The sequence below is a fragment of the Paralichthys olivaceus genome, chromosome 12 (assembly GCF_024713975.1).
Source record: "Paralichthys olivaceus isolate ysfri-2021 chromosome 12, ASM2471397v2, whole genome shotgun sequence".
NCBI classification, from domain to species: Eukaryota; Metazoa; Chordata; class Actinopteri; order Pleuronectiformes; family Paralichthyidae; genus Paralichthys; species Paralichthys olivaceus.
In genome coordinates, this window is record NC_091104.1 from 9,584,555 (window position 1) to 9,602,759 (window position 18,205).

General features: G+C 40.6%; 2 protein-coding genes across 2 annotated transcripts; one reads left to right on the top strand and one right to left on the bottom strand.

The window, feature by feature from the left end:
* Positions 1-639: 639 nt before the first annotated feature.
* On the bottom strand, positions 640-9,033 carry LOC109636492 (inositol-3-phosphate synthase 1-A). The gene is made up of 11 exons (XM_020098238.2): positions 7,387-9,033; positions 7,010-7,134; positions 5,465-5,626; positions 4,417-4,546; positions 4,045-4,238; positions 3,605-3,754; positions 2,823-3,038; positions 2,266-2,430; positions 2,062-2,175; positions 1,278-1,495; positions 640-1,151 (listed from the first exon to the last, which is right to left on the bottom strand). Exons 2-11 carry the CDS (start codon positions 7,121-7,123, stop codon positions 959-961), a joined length of 1,656 nt encoding a protein of 551 aa, XP_019953797.2. The 5' UTR covers positions 7,124-7,134; positions 7,387-9,033; the 3' UTR covers positions 640-958.
* Positions 9,034-9,035: 2 nt separating this feature from the next.
* LOC109636486 (programmed cell death protein 10) lies at positions 9,036-17,853 on the top strand. The gene is made up of 8 exons (XM_020098228.2): positions 9,036-9,176; positions 10,841-11,061; positions 11,411-11,464; positions 14,406-14,523; positions 14,761-14,887; positions 15,922-16,000; positions 16,109-16,191; positions 17,002-17,853. Exons 2-8 carry the CDS (start codon positions 10,972-10,974, stop codon positions 17,081-17,083), a joined length of 633 nt encoding a protein of 210 aa, XP_019953787.1. The 5' UTR covers positions 9,036-9,176; positions 10,841-10,971; the 3' UTR covers positions 17,084-17,853.
* Positions 17,854-18,205: the final 352 nt, after the last annotated feature.

Here is an 18,205-nt window from a genome sequence, read left to right on the forward strand (position 1 = left end):
AAACAACAATTCTCTCAATTTGGATGAAACTCACAAGTGAAAACATCACTAGGATTATTTTATATTCAATTTGTAGATCCTTTCACCTAAAACTTACACATGGACCTTTAAAGAATTGGACGCTATTGTTTTTCTGCGTTGTGCTCCCTGACTCTTTTTATTTTGTTGTTTTGTTTTAGTGATGGTAACACTTTCTCATAAAGGAGAGACTCACTAGATCTATTATTGATTAAATCACATTTGTTGTATATGCTGTTGTTGCTCATTACCATGTTTTTTATTCCCAAACACTATTACACAGTCACACATATATCTGAACTTGGCAAATGGCTAAGTAAGAAGAAAATGAATTAAAAAGACAAACCACAATAATTAATAGATCAAACAACAATACCTAAATGTTTATTTTATATTAGTAAGTAGAATGCTTGACTGGTCGCCACGGCAACCCCATACCCAAACAACATTAAAAAAAAAAAAAAAAAAATATATATATATATATATATATATATATATATATATATATATATATATATATATATATTTATATAAATAACCCAAGTTGCCCTTTAACTTCACAGTTCAGCTTCACAAGAACATTTGGAGAAATCTGAGGTAATGATAGACAGTAACACAAGATACGAAGATGCCTCTCATTTATCAAGTACTGTACATTAATATATCGTAGATGGATTACTACTGGAACAATGTTAGAAACACCTAAAACAACCAAAATAAAATAAAGTTAATTCTGCATAAAACCATGTCTATCTCTAACAGGACAACATACTCAGAATACCTATGATTTTAAATGCATCTCACCTAAATGTCAAGGGGATAGCGAACTTGTTTTTTGTGATGACAGCTTGATCAACAAGGGCCTTTGTTCTTTTTCAAACAAGGTATTAATTTTGTTTCAGTGACAGTTGTATTTAAGACAGTAGTATTGTGTCTGTAATCATAATGCACATGCTTCATCATCAACATGTGCATGGAAGCCATTTGTTGATCTGTGGTTCCCGTTTGTGAAGACAGCTTTTTTCATAGCCCCTACTTCACCGTTGATGTAGGTGGAATGTGGAGGCAGGAAATTTCTCTGCAGCTTGTGCTCCAGGAGCATGTGATTCTGAGGAGGGAGGCCGAGGCACGCTCTGAAAAAGACAAAGAGGCAGTCTTGCATCAATATCTCTCTTCTATTGAATGTTAAAGTTTTACTAAATTGTGTATGGCAGCCTTAGGTAAAGAAACCAATGTCTTCTAGTGAAAGTGATCCACACCTCATGACGTTTTCTATGCAGGCTCTCTGGCGGAAGAAGGCATTGATGACCGGGGTCCCTGATGGTACCAGTGGGGCCTTGCAGAGGAAGGAGAGCAGCGCCAAGACACTGTGGAAGGACTGGAAGTCCTCCTCCCCCTGAGGCCGCACAGTCACACGCTGACAAAGCTCTGTCAGGATCACTAGGTCCAGGATGATGGGGCTGGCTAGTAGAGAGTCCTGTGCAATGGATGACAGATGAAATGAGTATAATATTGCAACGGAGGAAAGAGAAAGTATGTAGAGCACTTATGCTATGATAAGACCGAGTCTTCTGCATTGTCGATTAAACTGCAGCAGTGCCACCACTTGGAGTTCCATAGAGTTTGAAGATTTTTTCAGTTTTACACCAGAGAGCGAGCCTGTCCTGAACCCGATTTTTTCCCTGATTGCAGGCACATACAGTTTACCAGGCCCCAACGGGATGTTATATTTTGTGATGTAATAAATAGTAGCGGGTCAAAGCAGGTTTGCCCTTGGAACATGAAATAACTATGTCAGTGCCCCCGCAGATTTACTGTAACTTTAATTTAGCTGCAAAACCTGCTAAGAAGGATTAACAGTAAACTCTGGCTCCTGAGCCTCCTTCTCCTCAACTACAGTCAGATAAGGGACAACTGCTCAGCATGTTGTGTTTAGTGGCAGTCAGCAGTTTGGACTCTTATGTCAGAAATTGTTTTGATTATGAAATTTTGAGATTTTGCTCATTTCTGACATATTTATTACAAAAGGTAGTAACCACTGACCTCACAGGTGTTGTGCAGAGCAATAGTATTATGCCCGCCCATCATGATTTCAGAGGTGTACTCGTCCATGGCCCGCTTGCTGTCCCCCACATAAGGGACGTACTTAATCACCACCTGAAACAACACACAGAGATAAGTTCGATCAGATGTTTTTCGTCTTCGTCCACGTGGAGCTCAGTCTCTTTCTGCGTCCGTGTCACTCACACAGTGGTCAGGCTTCTCTCCCGGCTGGTAGAGGATGGGGTTTGACTGGACCATGTCGTCCACCACGTTGCTCTTGGAGATCTCTTTGGAGCGGAACTGCTGCGGAGCCGACAGGTTTTTCCCATCGTTGTTGCCGAGGTGGTTGTAGCTGACGATAGAGGTCGGCTGTCGAAGGCAGAGGAACATGTTAAAATGACTTTGTTTGATATAGATAATGGATGGATGGACTAACACATTTGTTTTCATGCACCCTCAACAGCAGCAAGTGGTGTTAATGTAATTTAGCTGACTTGGGTTGGTGGGAGGGGTGTACTGTGCATTAAGCCTCATAGTAGCTGGTAATGATATGGTTATCAGGACAATTACTACGCTGAAGATCCGCCTGACACCAGTTAGTAATCCTATTTGTTAATTACTGCATAAGTAGTTTCTGAAGTACAATTACCCCCTGTACTTTACAAATACAGGATCATCCTTCAGGGTGACTCAGTCTGTTTAGTATCCATTCATTACTTCAATAATCCACCCTCCTTCACTCCATGCATCCTTTCTGTCACCTTGATCCCGGCGCTGACCAGGAAGTCCACCAGCACTGACTTGATCTTAGTCTGACCGGATTTAAAGTCGTCCCCTCCAATGAACACACCCTTCTGCATCGCCAGCTCGATGGCCCCCGGGACGAAAGTGTTCTGCGGGGAGCCGTTGATGTAGGCGCAGCCCTCAAGAATGCTGGCCACTGCAAAGAGAGTGGAGGGAGAAACCTCAGCTCCAGTCTGATGGTTATAGAAAAAAGAAAAAGAAATCAGATAAATGGCTACAACCAAGCGTATCATCATATGACACATAAGAGAAAAGCTCGACACTACATTTCCCCTGAGAATCTCTTCATATAATCTCCAGAGAGCAACTCTATTGTCAACTTCATGCCTATCAAACATTTAGCTATTTGCTGAAGATCATAAGTCTGTGACATAGACGATTATCGTTGCTGACAGCAGTACAAGCCTGCTGAAGATTGGAGATAAAATAAAAACTCCCCCAAGAGGCATAAATCATAATTTTCCTCCCCCTGATCTGATGTAAAATGGAATAGCTGACTTTTTCAGACTCATTATGGAATTTCATTCACAAATACACAGTGAAGTGTTAAGCTCTTCATCCTCGAAGATTTCATAATCACTAAATGTGATGGAGGATTACTGTTTAGTCCTCGGCATTAGGAGAAATTTATTGTTGAATGGATGATTCATGGCTGCAGGACAACACAATTCTGCACAATTACAGCCTTTCATAGTCCAGCTTCATGATTTGTATGTATGTTTTATGAATCTGGTCTCACCTTGATTGCAGCTAGCAGATTCTTGGCTGTGTCATTGACCCCTGGAATGATATCACAGAAACGCTCAGTGTTCGCTGTCCACAGAACGATCACTTTGTCCACACCACTTGACAGACGGAAGTCCCTTATGTCGGCTCTGATCTGCTCCACCTGGAGGATGGTTTATTTTCTCAGTCAAATTAAAAATGACAACAGGAACAACACAAGTCTACAGTGGAATAAATGGCTGTAGACCAGGAAAAGCTCAAGTGGAATTAATAGCATTAATGATGGCTGCATGCTCCATGTAGAGCCAGAGAGCCAGTCCCAGGGCTCTGTCGATGTGCATGCTAACTCATTGACATGGTTCATTAATAGAATAATTAAGTGCACCAGAAATCCTTATTTATTTATTATTTATTTACTCCTGTGCTCTCTCTACTCTGAAAACAGTCTAGTACCTGCTCTGCCAGGGTCCCAGGGAGGACATTGTCAGCTCTGCTCTCTTGGTTTGCAGCAATGAAGTCTGGGATATAAATGGACGGTCTGGGTTTCATGCGGCTCATGTGTGGTCGCAGCTGCTCTTGTAAAGACCAGTCGAGAACCTGAGCTCGCTCCATTGCACAACCCAGGTCCATAGAGGAGACATCCCAGCCTGAAAAACACAAACATACTTCAAGTCAAAAAAAAAGTGCTTAACTTAATCTTCACCTGGTGGAGGGGCTCAGATTATCCTGCTGTTAACACTCGTCCTCTCACATACATACACATTCACCTCTCAGTTTCTGTCTCAGAGGTTAAACCTTGAACAGAAAATCTACAATTGTCCATACCGTCGAAAACAATATCATCAGGGTGCACCATGGGTAGGAGGTCACGGAAGGGCACATTGACGTCGCCCTCGAGCCCTGATCCCAGACAAACAGAGGAGGCCTGCAGGAGGGAGCCAAAGTAATTGGCTTTCTAAAGAATTGAGGAAAAGAGAGGAGAGAAAAGAAGATTATTTTTTACTGGTTATTACAAATAAACCAAATGAAAATGGCAAAAATGGCAATCACAGGAACCAGGTCATAGAGGTAACAATACATGTCCATATAAAGGGAAATCTCAGAGAGCAGGATCAGTTAAGCTCTTAACACTCGACTGAACATGTCAGAATAATCCACTTTTAAGGAGCCTCTACCACTGTATCAGGGGACATACTGGAGGTTTCTCTCTTCACTCACTGGTGTTAGCCTCAGGTTTTCACATCCTGGTTATAAAGGCTTTATTCACCTCTCAACTTTTTCCCCTCACAAATCACACTTTCAAAAACAATAAATGTGGTGTGCCAGTGATTTGCATCTACTTCAACATATGAATGTATTTGAAGTGACCTAGGATCCAGTAGTTACAGGAGGACAAATTCTGCTCATGTTGAGGTTCATCATTTTAATTTGGGTTATTACTTGAAAAGTTTCACACGCTCTAATGTTCAGAAAACACTGTTCTCATACTGTCCATTGCTGCAGCTTCTCTTTTCAGTCCCTGTCTGTAACTCTTGGTTTTAGCCCCCCCCCCCATAATGGGAGTCAAATGCGTCACAATTTTCCTGAAGTATCGACCGGACGACGAGGTGTTCTTCAGGAGCAGTGTCATCTGTTGGAAAGAGGATCTCCCTATACCTCAGACTTTGAGCTTTTTAACTTTGCATTACTTTGATATACACAAAAAAACTTAACATAACACACAAGAGGAAAGAAAAGCTGAAAAAACATCATATATCTCCTTTAACTCCAGACATCACAAATACTAAGTGACATTGTTCTGTGGATCAGCAGAATGAATGTAAACCAGCAGCTGATTCCTTGTCTGTATCTGCGTTGGTGCTGCTCTGCTCACCTTCACTCCAGTCTTAGTCCTCCAGGTGAGACCCTGCTTGTTGGCCAGAACCGCTGCTGTGACTGTGGTGCCGTTGTTGCCGCCCCAGCCCACAAGCATCACACCCAGCTGGGGCACACGCCTCTCAGTGCGAAACGTCATCTCAGTGGCGCAGGGGGTCACCTGTTTTCCGTATGGAGCAGAGTTAGAGGAAGATTGTAGATGTGCACACATAAATAGAGACTGTGTTGCAATGGGACCACACTGACCTTGACAACAGAATGACATGAATACTCTTATTACAACAATATTATGAGAACCTAGAAGTTATTAAATGAGTACCTAATAGTTATCATTACAGTATTACATGAGTACTCAGTAGTATAATGTTATCACACAAGAACTCAGAAATATATTTTTACATGAACACTCAATTTCTGCATGATTACTCTATAGTAATTACTTCATGGCAATATGAGTACTAGTTCTTATGTTATTACATTAGCATTATTAAATAATAATTCTATTCCAGTCTCACGCAATAACTATTATTTAAAAATATAACATGAGTATTTTGTAGTAATTACTGCATTGTACTTTGAGTACTGTTTAGTAATTCCTATGATAATAATTAAATACAAGTATAATCTGTTGCCTGATTGCACAGTATTAATTCCTACATTATGACATGAATACTATGTGGTCAATCATTACATGAGTACTCAGTTTTACTTCTTACATTATTGCCTGAGTAGTCAGCAGTGGCGGTTTTAGGCCCGGGCGGCATTTTTTTATGTCATGTGGGGGGCGGCACGAGCACTTGGAAAAAAATATATCATCTGCGCAGCAAAACGGTTTTCTATTTTCTGTCACGTCACAGTGTGTGGGAAATTGGCAAATTGGCGCCCCCTGCAGGCGCCACTGCTTGCTGAGAAGGTGCATTAGATTTTCTTTAGTATGTTTTCAAATGTGTGTGATGAAGGATTTTAGAATTTTTATTCTATATTTTATTTGTATATTGTTCATTCCTAATATTTTACATTATTGTTGTTCTCTGCTCTTGTTACATTTTTTTATATATCTGATTGTATATATTTGCCACTTTTTGTATATAGTGTGTATTTATTTAAGTTCTGATAACTTGCACTGTTTTTGTGGAGAATTGCCTCACGTAGATAGTTATAATAAAAAACTAGCTAACTTTTTTTTGGTGGGGGGGGGGTTCGGAGGGGGGCTCGGATGGCGTCTTGCCCGGGGAGTAACCGCCATTGGTTGTCAGTATTACTTCATTCATTGTGGCGTGATGAGTACTCAGTATTACTTCATTCATTATGGCGTGATGAGTACACAGTATTACTTCATTCATTGTGGCGTGATGAGTACTCAGTATTACTTCAGTCATTATGGCGTGATGAGTACACAGTATTACTTCATTCTGGCCTGAAGAGTACCCAGTATTACATCAATCATTATGGCGTGATGAGTACTCAGTATTCATTCCTGATCACTGAGTACTCGTGTGGATAAGAGACAATGGGCCACTATGTGAAGAGTACACTGACTCACCGTCACTTTGTTCCCCTCTCTGGTCACCGATGAGGTGTGATACTGATACTGAGCCACTATGTGAGTATCTGTGTAGCTCACATTGGGGCTGTTCACATGAATGTTGACCGACATGTCTGAGGAGTCTGGAAACAAACAGAACACACGTAGATTTCATTCAGACCTCAATGTCTGTCTTTCTGCTGCGTTTCCTGAAAACCCTCCCACCGGCCCCAGGCTGCCTTCGTCACATGATGAGACACACACACACACACACACACCTTATCTCCCTCATAACTGAAGGGAATAGTTAGCATGCTTGTTATGTCATCAGAAATGGAGAAGTCAGTAAATTAATAAAACGCACTTCTGACGTAAAAACACGAACACCGGCTCACCTTCACCCGGAGATGCCTTCACGTGGCGTCGTTAATAAGTCCAACTGCTTTCTCTCGTTTATGCGATGGGGAATTTCCAGTCTTCGTCTCCTGCTGCTCCGGATAAAAGCCACTGCGCTAAACTCTCCACAGCTCGTGCGTGGAAGTGATGATCTTCCGCTCGCTTGACGACGTCACCACAGCCAGCCAATCAGAGCGCTCCATCCGTCTTACATAACCTGCGTGAATGACAACCACGTCGGTGCCAGTTGTCAGGCTGCAGTTAAACTAATGGTTCCTGCTGCACCAAGAGCAGGATCAACACGTCTATGTTCACACTGGATATTAACAACGATGTTATCTACATTATCAATAAGTATAATATAAAGTACTGCACTCAGAGCAGGAGCAATACATGCATGTTACGAGAGGATGTTATCTACATTATCTATGAGTATAATATAAAGTACTGCAGCAAGAGCAGGAGCAACACATGTATTTTCACAGAGGATGTTAACAACAATGTTATCTACATTATCAATAAGTATAATATAAAGGAAAATTACATGAGTATTCAGTATTTAACAATACAGTATTACATAAGTATTTGGTTGTTATTACAACAACATGAGTACTTGGAAGTAATAATTCCATATTACAGGAGTTCTCAGTATAATTATGTAATAACACTGTTACGATGTAGTAATTAACATGTTATTACATATTACTCAGTATTTGTTTCTATGTAATTGCAATGAGTTAATTGACTTAAACTTTCCATTAATTTAACTAAATCAAAAACAGAGTATTTTCTCTCCCATGCCAAATTTGCAGACCAGCTGCTGGAGGGCTTCATCCACGTGGAGCCTGCACTCCTCTCACCCATCAGAGTGACAGAAACCAGACAACTGAACTGACAGTCTGTAAGATGAACTCCACATTCCTCCACAATAAGACAGACAAGCCATTGACCTCTTGACATGTGTTCAATGTTAAGGGCAGATATGGGGACTGTGGATATGGATCAGGGGGGAATTACCTTACTCACCACTATTCCGACGCAAACGAACACGGCTGCGGAGGACAACAGAAGATATTTAAGGCTAAAAACATGGTGTAGATGATCATGTTTCGAGTTGAATTTGAATGTCCGGGCTTGTGGACACTTGGATGACACCACAGGAGCAGTGTGAAGGCATGTTGTGTGGTTTTTTTAATGTTTGAAGTAGTGGTTTCGATTTACTTCAATTGATTTGGATTCGGCTGCAAAGCTCCAAAAGTTTTTTTGCAGACTCGGTCACTTCAGCCACCCCTCCATTGGCAAAGTAGATAATGAGTGAATTTTCATTGTTGGGTCAACTATCCCTTTAGATTTTCTCGGTTTCCGGAGTTTGAAGTAATAATTTAAGCGTTTCCAACATCTGACACCCCCCAAACACCTTAAAGTACAAAATGTTGAGATATACTAACTATAGCAATCTATTCCAGACCCCAGTATTCATAACTCTGTGCCTGATTATAAAGTGGGAATCTATAGCTTCAGGGTTATAGATTATTCCTCCCTAAACAATCTGCATTAAAAACAGAATAGAACAGAAACTTGAAAAACACGCAGATATCTCATGTGACGTCACGGTCGCTCGACGCATCCGCCCGCCCTCTGATTGGAGGGCGTGTGTTCACGTAGCAACGGTCCGGAAGATGTCGCTGAGGCCAGTCCTGAAAAACTTCCGCCTTAAGTTGTAAAGAAAACACGGCAGCTAAAAGGCGACCGACGGCGGAACCAGCCCGATTAACAAGTCAGGCCACAGGTAGATATGAGTCCACATCTGACACGTGTGCACCGACTCGCACATGTGACACGTAGCGGTTCGTTGACGCGCCGCAGATCAACCATCAAGTGCGAATGTACGATTTGCTAATGCTAGCACGTAGGCTACGCTGTTCGCTGCTAGCAGCTCGCTACCATCGATCAGCTCGGCCACAGGCCTCGGTTGTGAATCTCACACGGTCACATCGAGCTTCGTTTGTCGCGTTTCCCCTCGGATTATCGTCCCGACGCTGAATTTTTGATATTCTGTGATTTTAGGATTAACAGAGCTGACTTCAGTTAGCCTCACACGAGCAGCTCGGGAGCTATGCCCAGTTAGCCGAGTAGCTACCTGGTGTAGTAGCCTTCCAGTCAGGCAGCCGTCGTGTCTGACACTGTAGCTGACAAACCGTGATGTTATCGTTCATCTCTGACAATAATTCAACTCTTAATGACACATGTCCACAGCTAGCCGGGAAGCTAAGCTTTAAAGTTAGCTCGCATCTGTGCTAAACATCACTTCCCAGTCATGTCCTCCAGCCCCAGACTCTGACAGTACAACGTAACGTCTTAGAAACAGGAATCGAGCCATTGTTTGTTGTTGTCGTCCTTGTTTTCTTGATGCTCAAACACTTTCACACATGTTGAAGTAGCTCTAGTCTTGCTGTCAGTCGCCAGGTGATTTATCTGTAACACTGCAGCTGCCGCTCCCTCCTCCAGCTTCAACATGTCACCTCTTCCTGCTGCTTACTAAGATACAACCAGAAGTGGATCATTAGATATTTGATCAGAAACTATTGTAATAATGGACTTAAACAAATGTTTCTAGAAGGCTGGCAACAAAACACTATCAATAATTGTCGCAATATTATTTTCATCAATAGCGATATAATAAAGGTTAAAAAATATAGATAAAATGCTTTTTTGTTAATTTGTTAAATATTTGGAAAGTGGTTTTCATTCGCTGGCCATTAAATCAGAAACATACTGATGTGACATTTTTTATCTTGATATATTTTTTTCTCCCAGCCCTAGTTTCTTGGTTCTTGAATATAAGGATTGGATGTTTTTCTTTGTTAGATTTATTTCGGGGAAGTTAAGACATTGGTATGTGGGAAATAATAAGAGGCATTTTTCTCTCTTTAAATTTGTAGAAGAAAACGAATAAAAATACTCTGCAAATGAATATGCAGCACAGATTTATGTTGGAGATTATGTGAATACAGTCGGTATCATAGTTGAGTAGTTTGTGTTTTATCTGTAAAATGTTATACACGTTCCGATGTCTAAACTCAGGGTATGTGCTGATACCAGGTACTGATTGGATACAGATGCTCTCCTACATTTAAAATATTTTACCGGTCTGTGCAGAACTGAGTGGAATCATTTTTATGAATGGTAATGGTAACATGAGTTGAGTGAGGGATGTGCCACCAGCTACAAGTCACAGTGGCTGAATAATGAACATGAGCAATAAATAGCTGACACACTGAATTGTATAGACACTGACCGGGTGAATGGTATTTGATGTGGATGTGTGATCATGGCCGTCACCTGAACGACTTCATCATGTCAGGATCAGCACCAATAAATCGATATAGTGTAAGTAAATACTCTGTTAAAAAAATCAATATCAATAGTCTTTCTTTTTTTTTTTCTTTCCAGGCTCTTGGCGCTCTGGAGCTTTTGTGGTTTTCAGAGTGTGTGTGAGTGAGTGTGAGTGAGTGTATGTGTGAGTGTGTGTGAGCTGCACTTTCCTCCTCACAGTTTGACCAAGAGCTGCTCCTCCCTGGAGGATGACAATGGAGGAGATGAAGAATGAAGCGGAGACAAACTCCATGGTATCCATGACGCTGTACGCCGTAATGTACCCAGTTTTCAACGAGGTAAAACATCCAGTGCTGACAGAAGCTGGCTTTGGAAATACTCTGCTGGAGCACTCTTGACTGCTCAGTCACTATTGTGTTAAATACTATTCATTCTAAGATGATTGGTTTGACCGTTATTTTCTTTCATCCCCACTGAATCTGTTGTTGAAACTCTGGTCACTCCACAGCAATTAAGTGTTAACATGTGGGGAAATGTATGTCATTTCTATTTTGTGTTGTCCACTTTGTAAATTCACCATTAATCCTGTTTTGTATCTGTTTTAAAGTGTAACTTTGCCTTTAGTCAAATGTTAGGTCAGATGTTATGTCCAGACTTTTTCAGTGAAGTTGTGTGTTCTTCCCTCAGCTGGAGAGGATCAACCTATCAGCAGCACAGACGCTCAGAGCAGCCTTCATTAAGGTAAGACTATGCATGGATCAGATGACCTGAAACACAGTGAAATATCATAACTTCCTCACTATCATTACTTCCTTTAATAAATCTTAGCAACTGTGTTTATATTTGATCAGATTATCTTACCAATAATCTACCAACAGTCAAAATCCGTCCTTGAGGCCTTGAGGTGAAGCCTTGAACACGTATATGCTTCAGCTGGGACTGTGGTCAAAACCAGTAACTTTTCAGTTTCAGGGTGACCACAACGCCGCTCCAGGTGTTGCCAATGAAAATGAAACAGAACAATCCTCTGTTGAATAATACACTTTTATTAGCTGCAGTATCCTGTGTAGCACCTATCATCAGCTGTAATGCTGCATTTAAGGAAATCTACTGTTTATTACTTGAGATTTATTTTCATCGCTAAGGCCGTGTGTTCTTTGGATCATCGTAACATTTTAAACATGAAAATAAGTGCTGAGATGGACACATCTCTAAAATAGGATTAATGGGTTGGGAATCAATGAAATGTAATAAATAATAATTTGTCTGGTCTTTTGAAAGGGAACAAATTATCTACACATGAATATTCACAGATTCACCAAATAACCTCATCAAATGTCTGACATTGTCCAGTCTGTAATTCAGTCTCTGAAACCTTAGTCTCTGAAGTTTACTATCATAAATCAAATCATCACATTTGAGAAGCAGATGTTTTGCTTGATGAATTAAACTGATTGACTAATGATCAGATTATTTGCTGATTCATTTCCCTGTTGATTCTGCCACAAGCTTGGAGAGTCAGCTGACCAGAGAGGTTATTGTCTTAATTATTTGAAAATTTAAAAGACCAGCTGTGAAATCTCAACCCAGAGTGTTCTTTCTAAACCTGGTTCCTCTTTGATTATTATAGTGACATAAATGATGCACCTAGTTTTAGATTTTTACATTCAAATATAAAGAGTTTAATAATCTGGTAACACCTTTTATCAGTGTGTTTGTTTGTTGTAGGCCAGTGCAGTTAAAGCTGATAAGAGTGATAATGGCTAAGAAAATAAAATAATAAAATCCAGGTAGCAAAAAAAAGTATTTAGATCTGGGCAGCTGTGGCTAAGGGGTAGAGCGGTCGTCCTCCAACCAGAAGTTCGGCAGGTTGATCCCCAGTCTTGTCCATCTGCATAGAACAAAAAGTGCTGCTAATAGATGCACTGTATGAATGTGTGTTTAGATGTGTGAATGGCGAAACTGTGCTGTAAAGCACTTTGAGTGGTCATCAACACTATAAATACAAACCATTTACCATTTTATCGTGCTCTTTACTTCCTCTTGTCATCTCTTGGCCTGCTATGTTACATGTGTTTATGTGCATGAAGGTGTCATGAGGGCGGTGCAATAAATATGAGATTTTAAAACAAAGTCAAAGATGTATGAGATGGGGCAGCTCTGTGGCACAAAAGCTTTCAGTCTCTGCCCCCAGCAGAGGGAGCTCATGAGGGAGGCATCACAGCAGAGAGGGCAGTAACCTTTAGTTATTTATTTATTTAATTGTTTAAGTGAGGGCTCAGCTGGTGTCAAGCTCATAGGAGAAGGAGGAGTTTTTCCTGCTGCCGCTCCAGGTTTCTCACGAAGGAGCCCATCCATCATTCCTGCTTCCTCTCTTTAATGTCTTAACCCTGCTCTGGAGGGAACAACAATACACAGATGTAATAAACTTTGAAATGAGAAATCACAGCCTCATGCCCTCTGTGCCTCTTGAATACAGTAAATGTACTGTAGAGTGAAGAGAAGGCACATATGGGCTACAAAATATGAACAGAATATCTTTTGGTTTTAGTGGTGGAGTAATTGTAAAGTTTACATATTCGATGCAGTTAAATTTAAAGGAGTTGTGTATTAACATGAACTGTACTTGTTAAAAGCAGATGATGGTGAAAGTCACGGCTCCTGCGAGATCGAAAGACTTCAGCATCATTTAGCTGGCATCACGTACAGGAACATTTTTATTTCTTGCTTAGATATGCTCGTTATGGAAAATGGTTGATGGACAAAATAGTCACAGAATGTAGGTATTGTGCCATTTGCCATACAAAAAAACATCCAGCACGGCCACACGTTTTAAATTGACCCTAATTTGTCTGTGGCAGGACCGGCACATATTAGACACAACAACAATAAAGGTGCTTTTTTATTAACTATTGTTCATTTTGCACTTCAATTTAACAAGTAAATAATAGATACTGTAGTTTAAAACTTAATTTAAACATAGATCACCTGGAATGTGTGAAGGCCTTGTGTAAAAAAAAAAAAGCAAAGTTGCTAGTGTCCCTTTTTTTTTTAATGATTCAAAAATGTTTCCTTTCCGAGACTAAAAAAACATGATCTGATCCAAACTGTGAGTTTTATGAGTCGTTGCTCCTCTAGTTGTTTTCATTTACATCTTTTTTACTTAAATGAAGAATATGTGAAGTCATAAAATGTGTTTATCTGTCTTTTTAAGTCTTACTCATGAACTAATTGTTGTGATTTTTCAAGTGATGCCCGACTGTTGACATCGAGAACTTAGATGTTCGCATTGCCATCACTGCATAGGAACAATAGACACACAGTGGACACACATCACCTCTGTTCCACTGCTGATGAGTGTCAGCGTTTAGCTTTTGAGTGGATTAAATATAAATGAGGTGGAAGCAGCTTTGTCATTTTACAAACCAAAGGGAGATGTGATCACCTTGCAGCTGTTTTACAATGGCATTTGTGGGTCTTTTGTTCACTCACTGATTGGTGTCTCTGCGGCCCTGATGCTTCAAGGTTAAATAATTCAGCAGGAAAGCTTTTGTGCCCATAGAGGACTTCTGACGTTAGTAAACTTCTAACGTCGTTCTCTCATAGCCCCCAAGCCTCCTCTTGCTTGTGCTGTGCTGCCCCTGATTTCCCTCTCACTCCCTGTGATCTCGTCTTTTGTCAGGCGGAGAGGGAGAACCCTGGTTTGACTCAGGACATCATAATGAAGATCTTGGAGAAAAAGAACGTCCAAATCAACTTCACTGAATCGCTACTGCGCATGGCAGCGGATGATGTGGAAGGTGATAGTTGTTTGATAGAAAGATGTTATGAGATACTGTGGTGGAAACATTTTGTGATGTTGAGATCCAGGTTTGTAGGTAATGTAGCCGGGAAACCCATCCTGTCTCCGGTTCATTGGCATACACCATTGATCTGCTCTATTCTGACTCAGCCATGTTGTTTGTCTGTGCATCTTCCCCCTCACCTACATGACCGAGTCCTTTGGTAAGATTCTGCAAACCCCCTTTTTCCTGCAGATTTCATGATTGACCGGCCTGAGCAGGAGTTCCAGGACCTAAATGAGAAGGCCAGAGCTCTGAAACACATCCTCAGCAAAATCCCTGATGAGATCAATGACAGAGTACGCTTCCTACAGACTATCAAGTGAGTGTGAGCACGCACACAGGCAAGCACGTCATGCTGTTTTAAAACAGAGCCCGACCAATAAAATAAAGTCTTTCACAGACATATCTGTATTTTATAGTTGTCAATATGTGCTGATATGAAGACTTTTATTTACAGAATAAACAATGCAGAAAAGATTTCATATTTTATGTAAAAAAAGTTCATTTCCTTTGTATCTGTGTTTTCTTTTTATTTATAGTTACTAAGTATTTGGTTAAACAATAAAATATCAAGCCTCAATTGCATTTCTTTGTCATGAGGCTTTGATAACAACTCCCTGATGTTGCTATCGGCATCAGTTCCCCAAAATCCATATTGCTTCGGCTCTACAATTAAGCACCACTAAATATCTGTAATTTACATGTAACGAATGACATACTACACAGGCTCTGCTTTGAATATCTTACACACAACCAAAAATAGATAGGACGATAGTGAAAGATGAAAATAATTGCTTATTATTTTTCTGACAAGTCTGACAAGCCATGAATCCATTACATCATTTAGCTGACGTGTTTTACTTTTTCTTCCCTGAACCTTTCAGCTTTATGTAGCTGCATGTAATCCACTAGAACAACAAAGAGCAAAACAGCTGGTGTAGTGAATCATTCTTCATGGTTCTGAAAAGTACTGGTTCTCTTTGTATTTCCACCATAAAAATGTCAAGACTCTGCTGCTACAGAGCCTTAATGCCAAAGGTAGCTTTCTACCAAAGATTATTCTTTAAGATGTTGTGTCATCCGGTTACGTATTGTCGCGTTCTGTACTTTCACAAATTTAGAGTTGGCTGTGTAAAAACCAGGTCAAACGTTTTGCATCTGTTGTTATATTATATTTTTGGCAACAGTGAGCAGCAGTTGCAAGAAAAAACAGGAAGTGGAGCAAATAAAAAGAGCTGACTTCAACTGAGGTTAATTCTCGATGTAAAATTAGATGGAATTGCAACTGTTGCTGTACAAACATCTCTTATATTGACCTCTACGTGTCTTATTGACGCCTTTTGTTACCAACAGAGACATAGCCAGCGCCATAAAAGAGCTCCTGGACACAGTCAACAATGTCATTAAGAAGTATCAGTACCAGAATCGCAGAGTGAGTGACACACACAGACACACAAATACACACCTGTTTACAGTAAAACTCGCACTGTTCCCGTGTGTCACAGTGACATTTCTGTGTCTTCTATGTCTGCTTATCAAGGCCCTGGAACACCAGAAAAAAGAGTTTGTGAAATACTCCAAAAGTTTCAGCGACACCCTCAAAACATACTTCAAAGACGGAAAGTAAGTGTAACCGGGAGACTGCTTGTGATTCAGCTTATAATTGCATTTAAATGTTGTATTTGAATATGCTTGACAATTTCACAGTGACAATAAGACTATCTAGTGCTGTTGGGTTGGATAGGACAGGTTACCTTGAAAAGGTACAAAGGTAATTGTTTCCTCATGTTCCTCAAAGTTTTCGTGCTGAGCTGCTGCTGGCTGTAGCTTCATATTCACTACACACAACATGTATTAAGTCCTCACAGTATCATGTCTCTGCTGATACATGCCCGACCAATCATGAGAGGTTACACCCCAGCTATGTGCTGGTCCCAAATATGAGGAAGTGGGTTGTGAATGAAATAATTGCTGTTCATACAACATGAACAGCAGGAAGACACCACTATCAGTTTGGTTAAGTTTAGATATTTTAAGGTGAATCAATTAAGTTGATAAGATAAATGGATTTATAAGTCAACCCACGGCCCTGTGGGTCACAGTGGTATTAAAAACCCAACATGATAAGCTTGTTGGACATCAATTATTGTTGCTGACTGTATTTTGAAAAGTTTTTCTGGATATCGTGCCACTGTTATCAAATCCTCCATCTGCCCATATATTCTTATTCCTAGTTCAACATCCTACCAAGACAGATGGAATGTTGGCCTGAAGTGACCTCACTTATCAATTGTTAACTAAAGCTGCAATTCGACTTTGAATGTCTTGGCAGACTCATGTTTGTCCCCAGCAATACTTTACCAGTTGTTTATGTAGTGGGAAAGCCTTAATCACTTCTGTTTTCTCAAGCTGCCATTTGTCTTCATTTCCCAGGGCGATAAATGTCTTCATCAGTGCAAACCGGCTCATCCACCAAACCAACCTCATACTGCAGACCTTCAAAACCGTGGCCTAGCTTTCGGAGACCACCAAGTCCCCCCCGTGTCCTGTGGGGAGCAACTGCTAGAATGGTGGAAGCTTGAAGAGCGCCTGACCCGTATATGTAAATTAGAAAGAGTTGATTTTAGGGTTGGGGGGGTCGATTCCATTGGAGTCGAGATTCTAGATTCCAGTTCAAGAGACTGAAAAGTGCCATTTATGTTTTCAATGATGATTTTCCAGTCTTGAAGTGGAACTGAATGGGCCCAAAGTCTTGGTTGATTGATTTTATTTGGACAGTTTTAATTTATAACCCTGGTCTTTGGTTGGGAGTAGGTGAGGCGAGGTGTTTATTAAAGACTAATTACCATTTTTCTAATATATTCATGTTGATCATTTTACTTTTAGCTTTTCAGTCATGGCTACACATCAGTACGGGGCGTGTCTCTGTCGTCTAAACTGGTTTTCTCTTCTCGCCTCCTGTTTGTGTCATTTTGCCCTGGTCTGTATGTGCAGGATTGACAAAATCACCTGAGCGTAGGTGAAATAGCTGCAAGGAAAGGGGAGGAAACGGTGCCGGACATGTAGGAAGCAGATTCAGATTTAATTTCTCTTTGTTATCAGAAGACAGAAAGCCAAATGACTTCCAGCACAGTGTGCGCCTTACCAAGTCCTGTAACATTCCCTCCTCTCAGAGTGTAATGAAGTGGAGCCAGTCCCTGCTGTTGGGGATGTAGAGAGAGAAATGAAAGTTCTGTATTTAACTGATATCTGGTTGCAAATGTTCAATAAATAGTTTCCAAATGATGATGCTTTTTTAAATGTGTCCGAGTCCAATATGTGTGTTGTGACATCTTTGTTTCTGGTGATGGAAAAGAGTTTAACTTGTTTTGCCCTTTTATTTCTTCTTTGGCTGAAATAACATGGAAAGAAAACTTTATGATGAAGGAGGGTCTGTTTGGCTGATGTATTGTTCTGCATCAGTGTAAGCTAGGTGTAGCTATAGACTGTCAACTGAGTCAGCAGTGCAGTTGTATAACAGACTGTATATAAAGTTGGACTACATGTCTCCACTCCCACTTTCCAGAAATCAAGCCAAAATATCTCGGATGCTATCGCTGCCATTTTGCTCATTTGAAGCTTCAGTCTCTGCTGTTAA

Excerpts from the sequence above, each read along its gene's own strand:
- LOC109636492 (XM_020098238.2), bottom strand. The coding sequence starts at position 7,123 with ATGTCGGTCAACATTCATGTGAACAGCCCCAATGTGAGCTACACAGAT. Across the intron at positions 4,239-4,416 it reads TGATGATATTGTTTTCGACG|GCTGGGATGTCTCCTCTATG; the intron begins GTATGGACAATT and ends TGTGTTTTTCAG. Across the intron at positions 1,496-2,061 it reads CTCTGCACAACACCTGTGAG|GACTCTCTACTAGCCAGCCC; the intron begins GTCAGTGGTTAC and ends TCCATTGCACAG.
- LOC109636486 (XM_020098228.2), top strand. The coding sequence starts at position 10,972 with ATGACAATGGAGGAGATGAAGAATGAAGCGGAGACAAACTCCATGGTA. Across the intron at positions 14,524-14,760 it reads GGCAGCGGATGATGTGGAAG|ATTTCATGATTGACCGGCCT; the intron begins GTGATAGTTGTT and ends TTTTTCCTGCAG. Across the intron at positions 16,001-16,108 it reads ATCAGTACCAGAATCGCAGA|GCCCTGGAACACCAGAAAAA; the intron begins GTGAGTGACACA and ends CTGCTTATCAAG.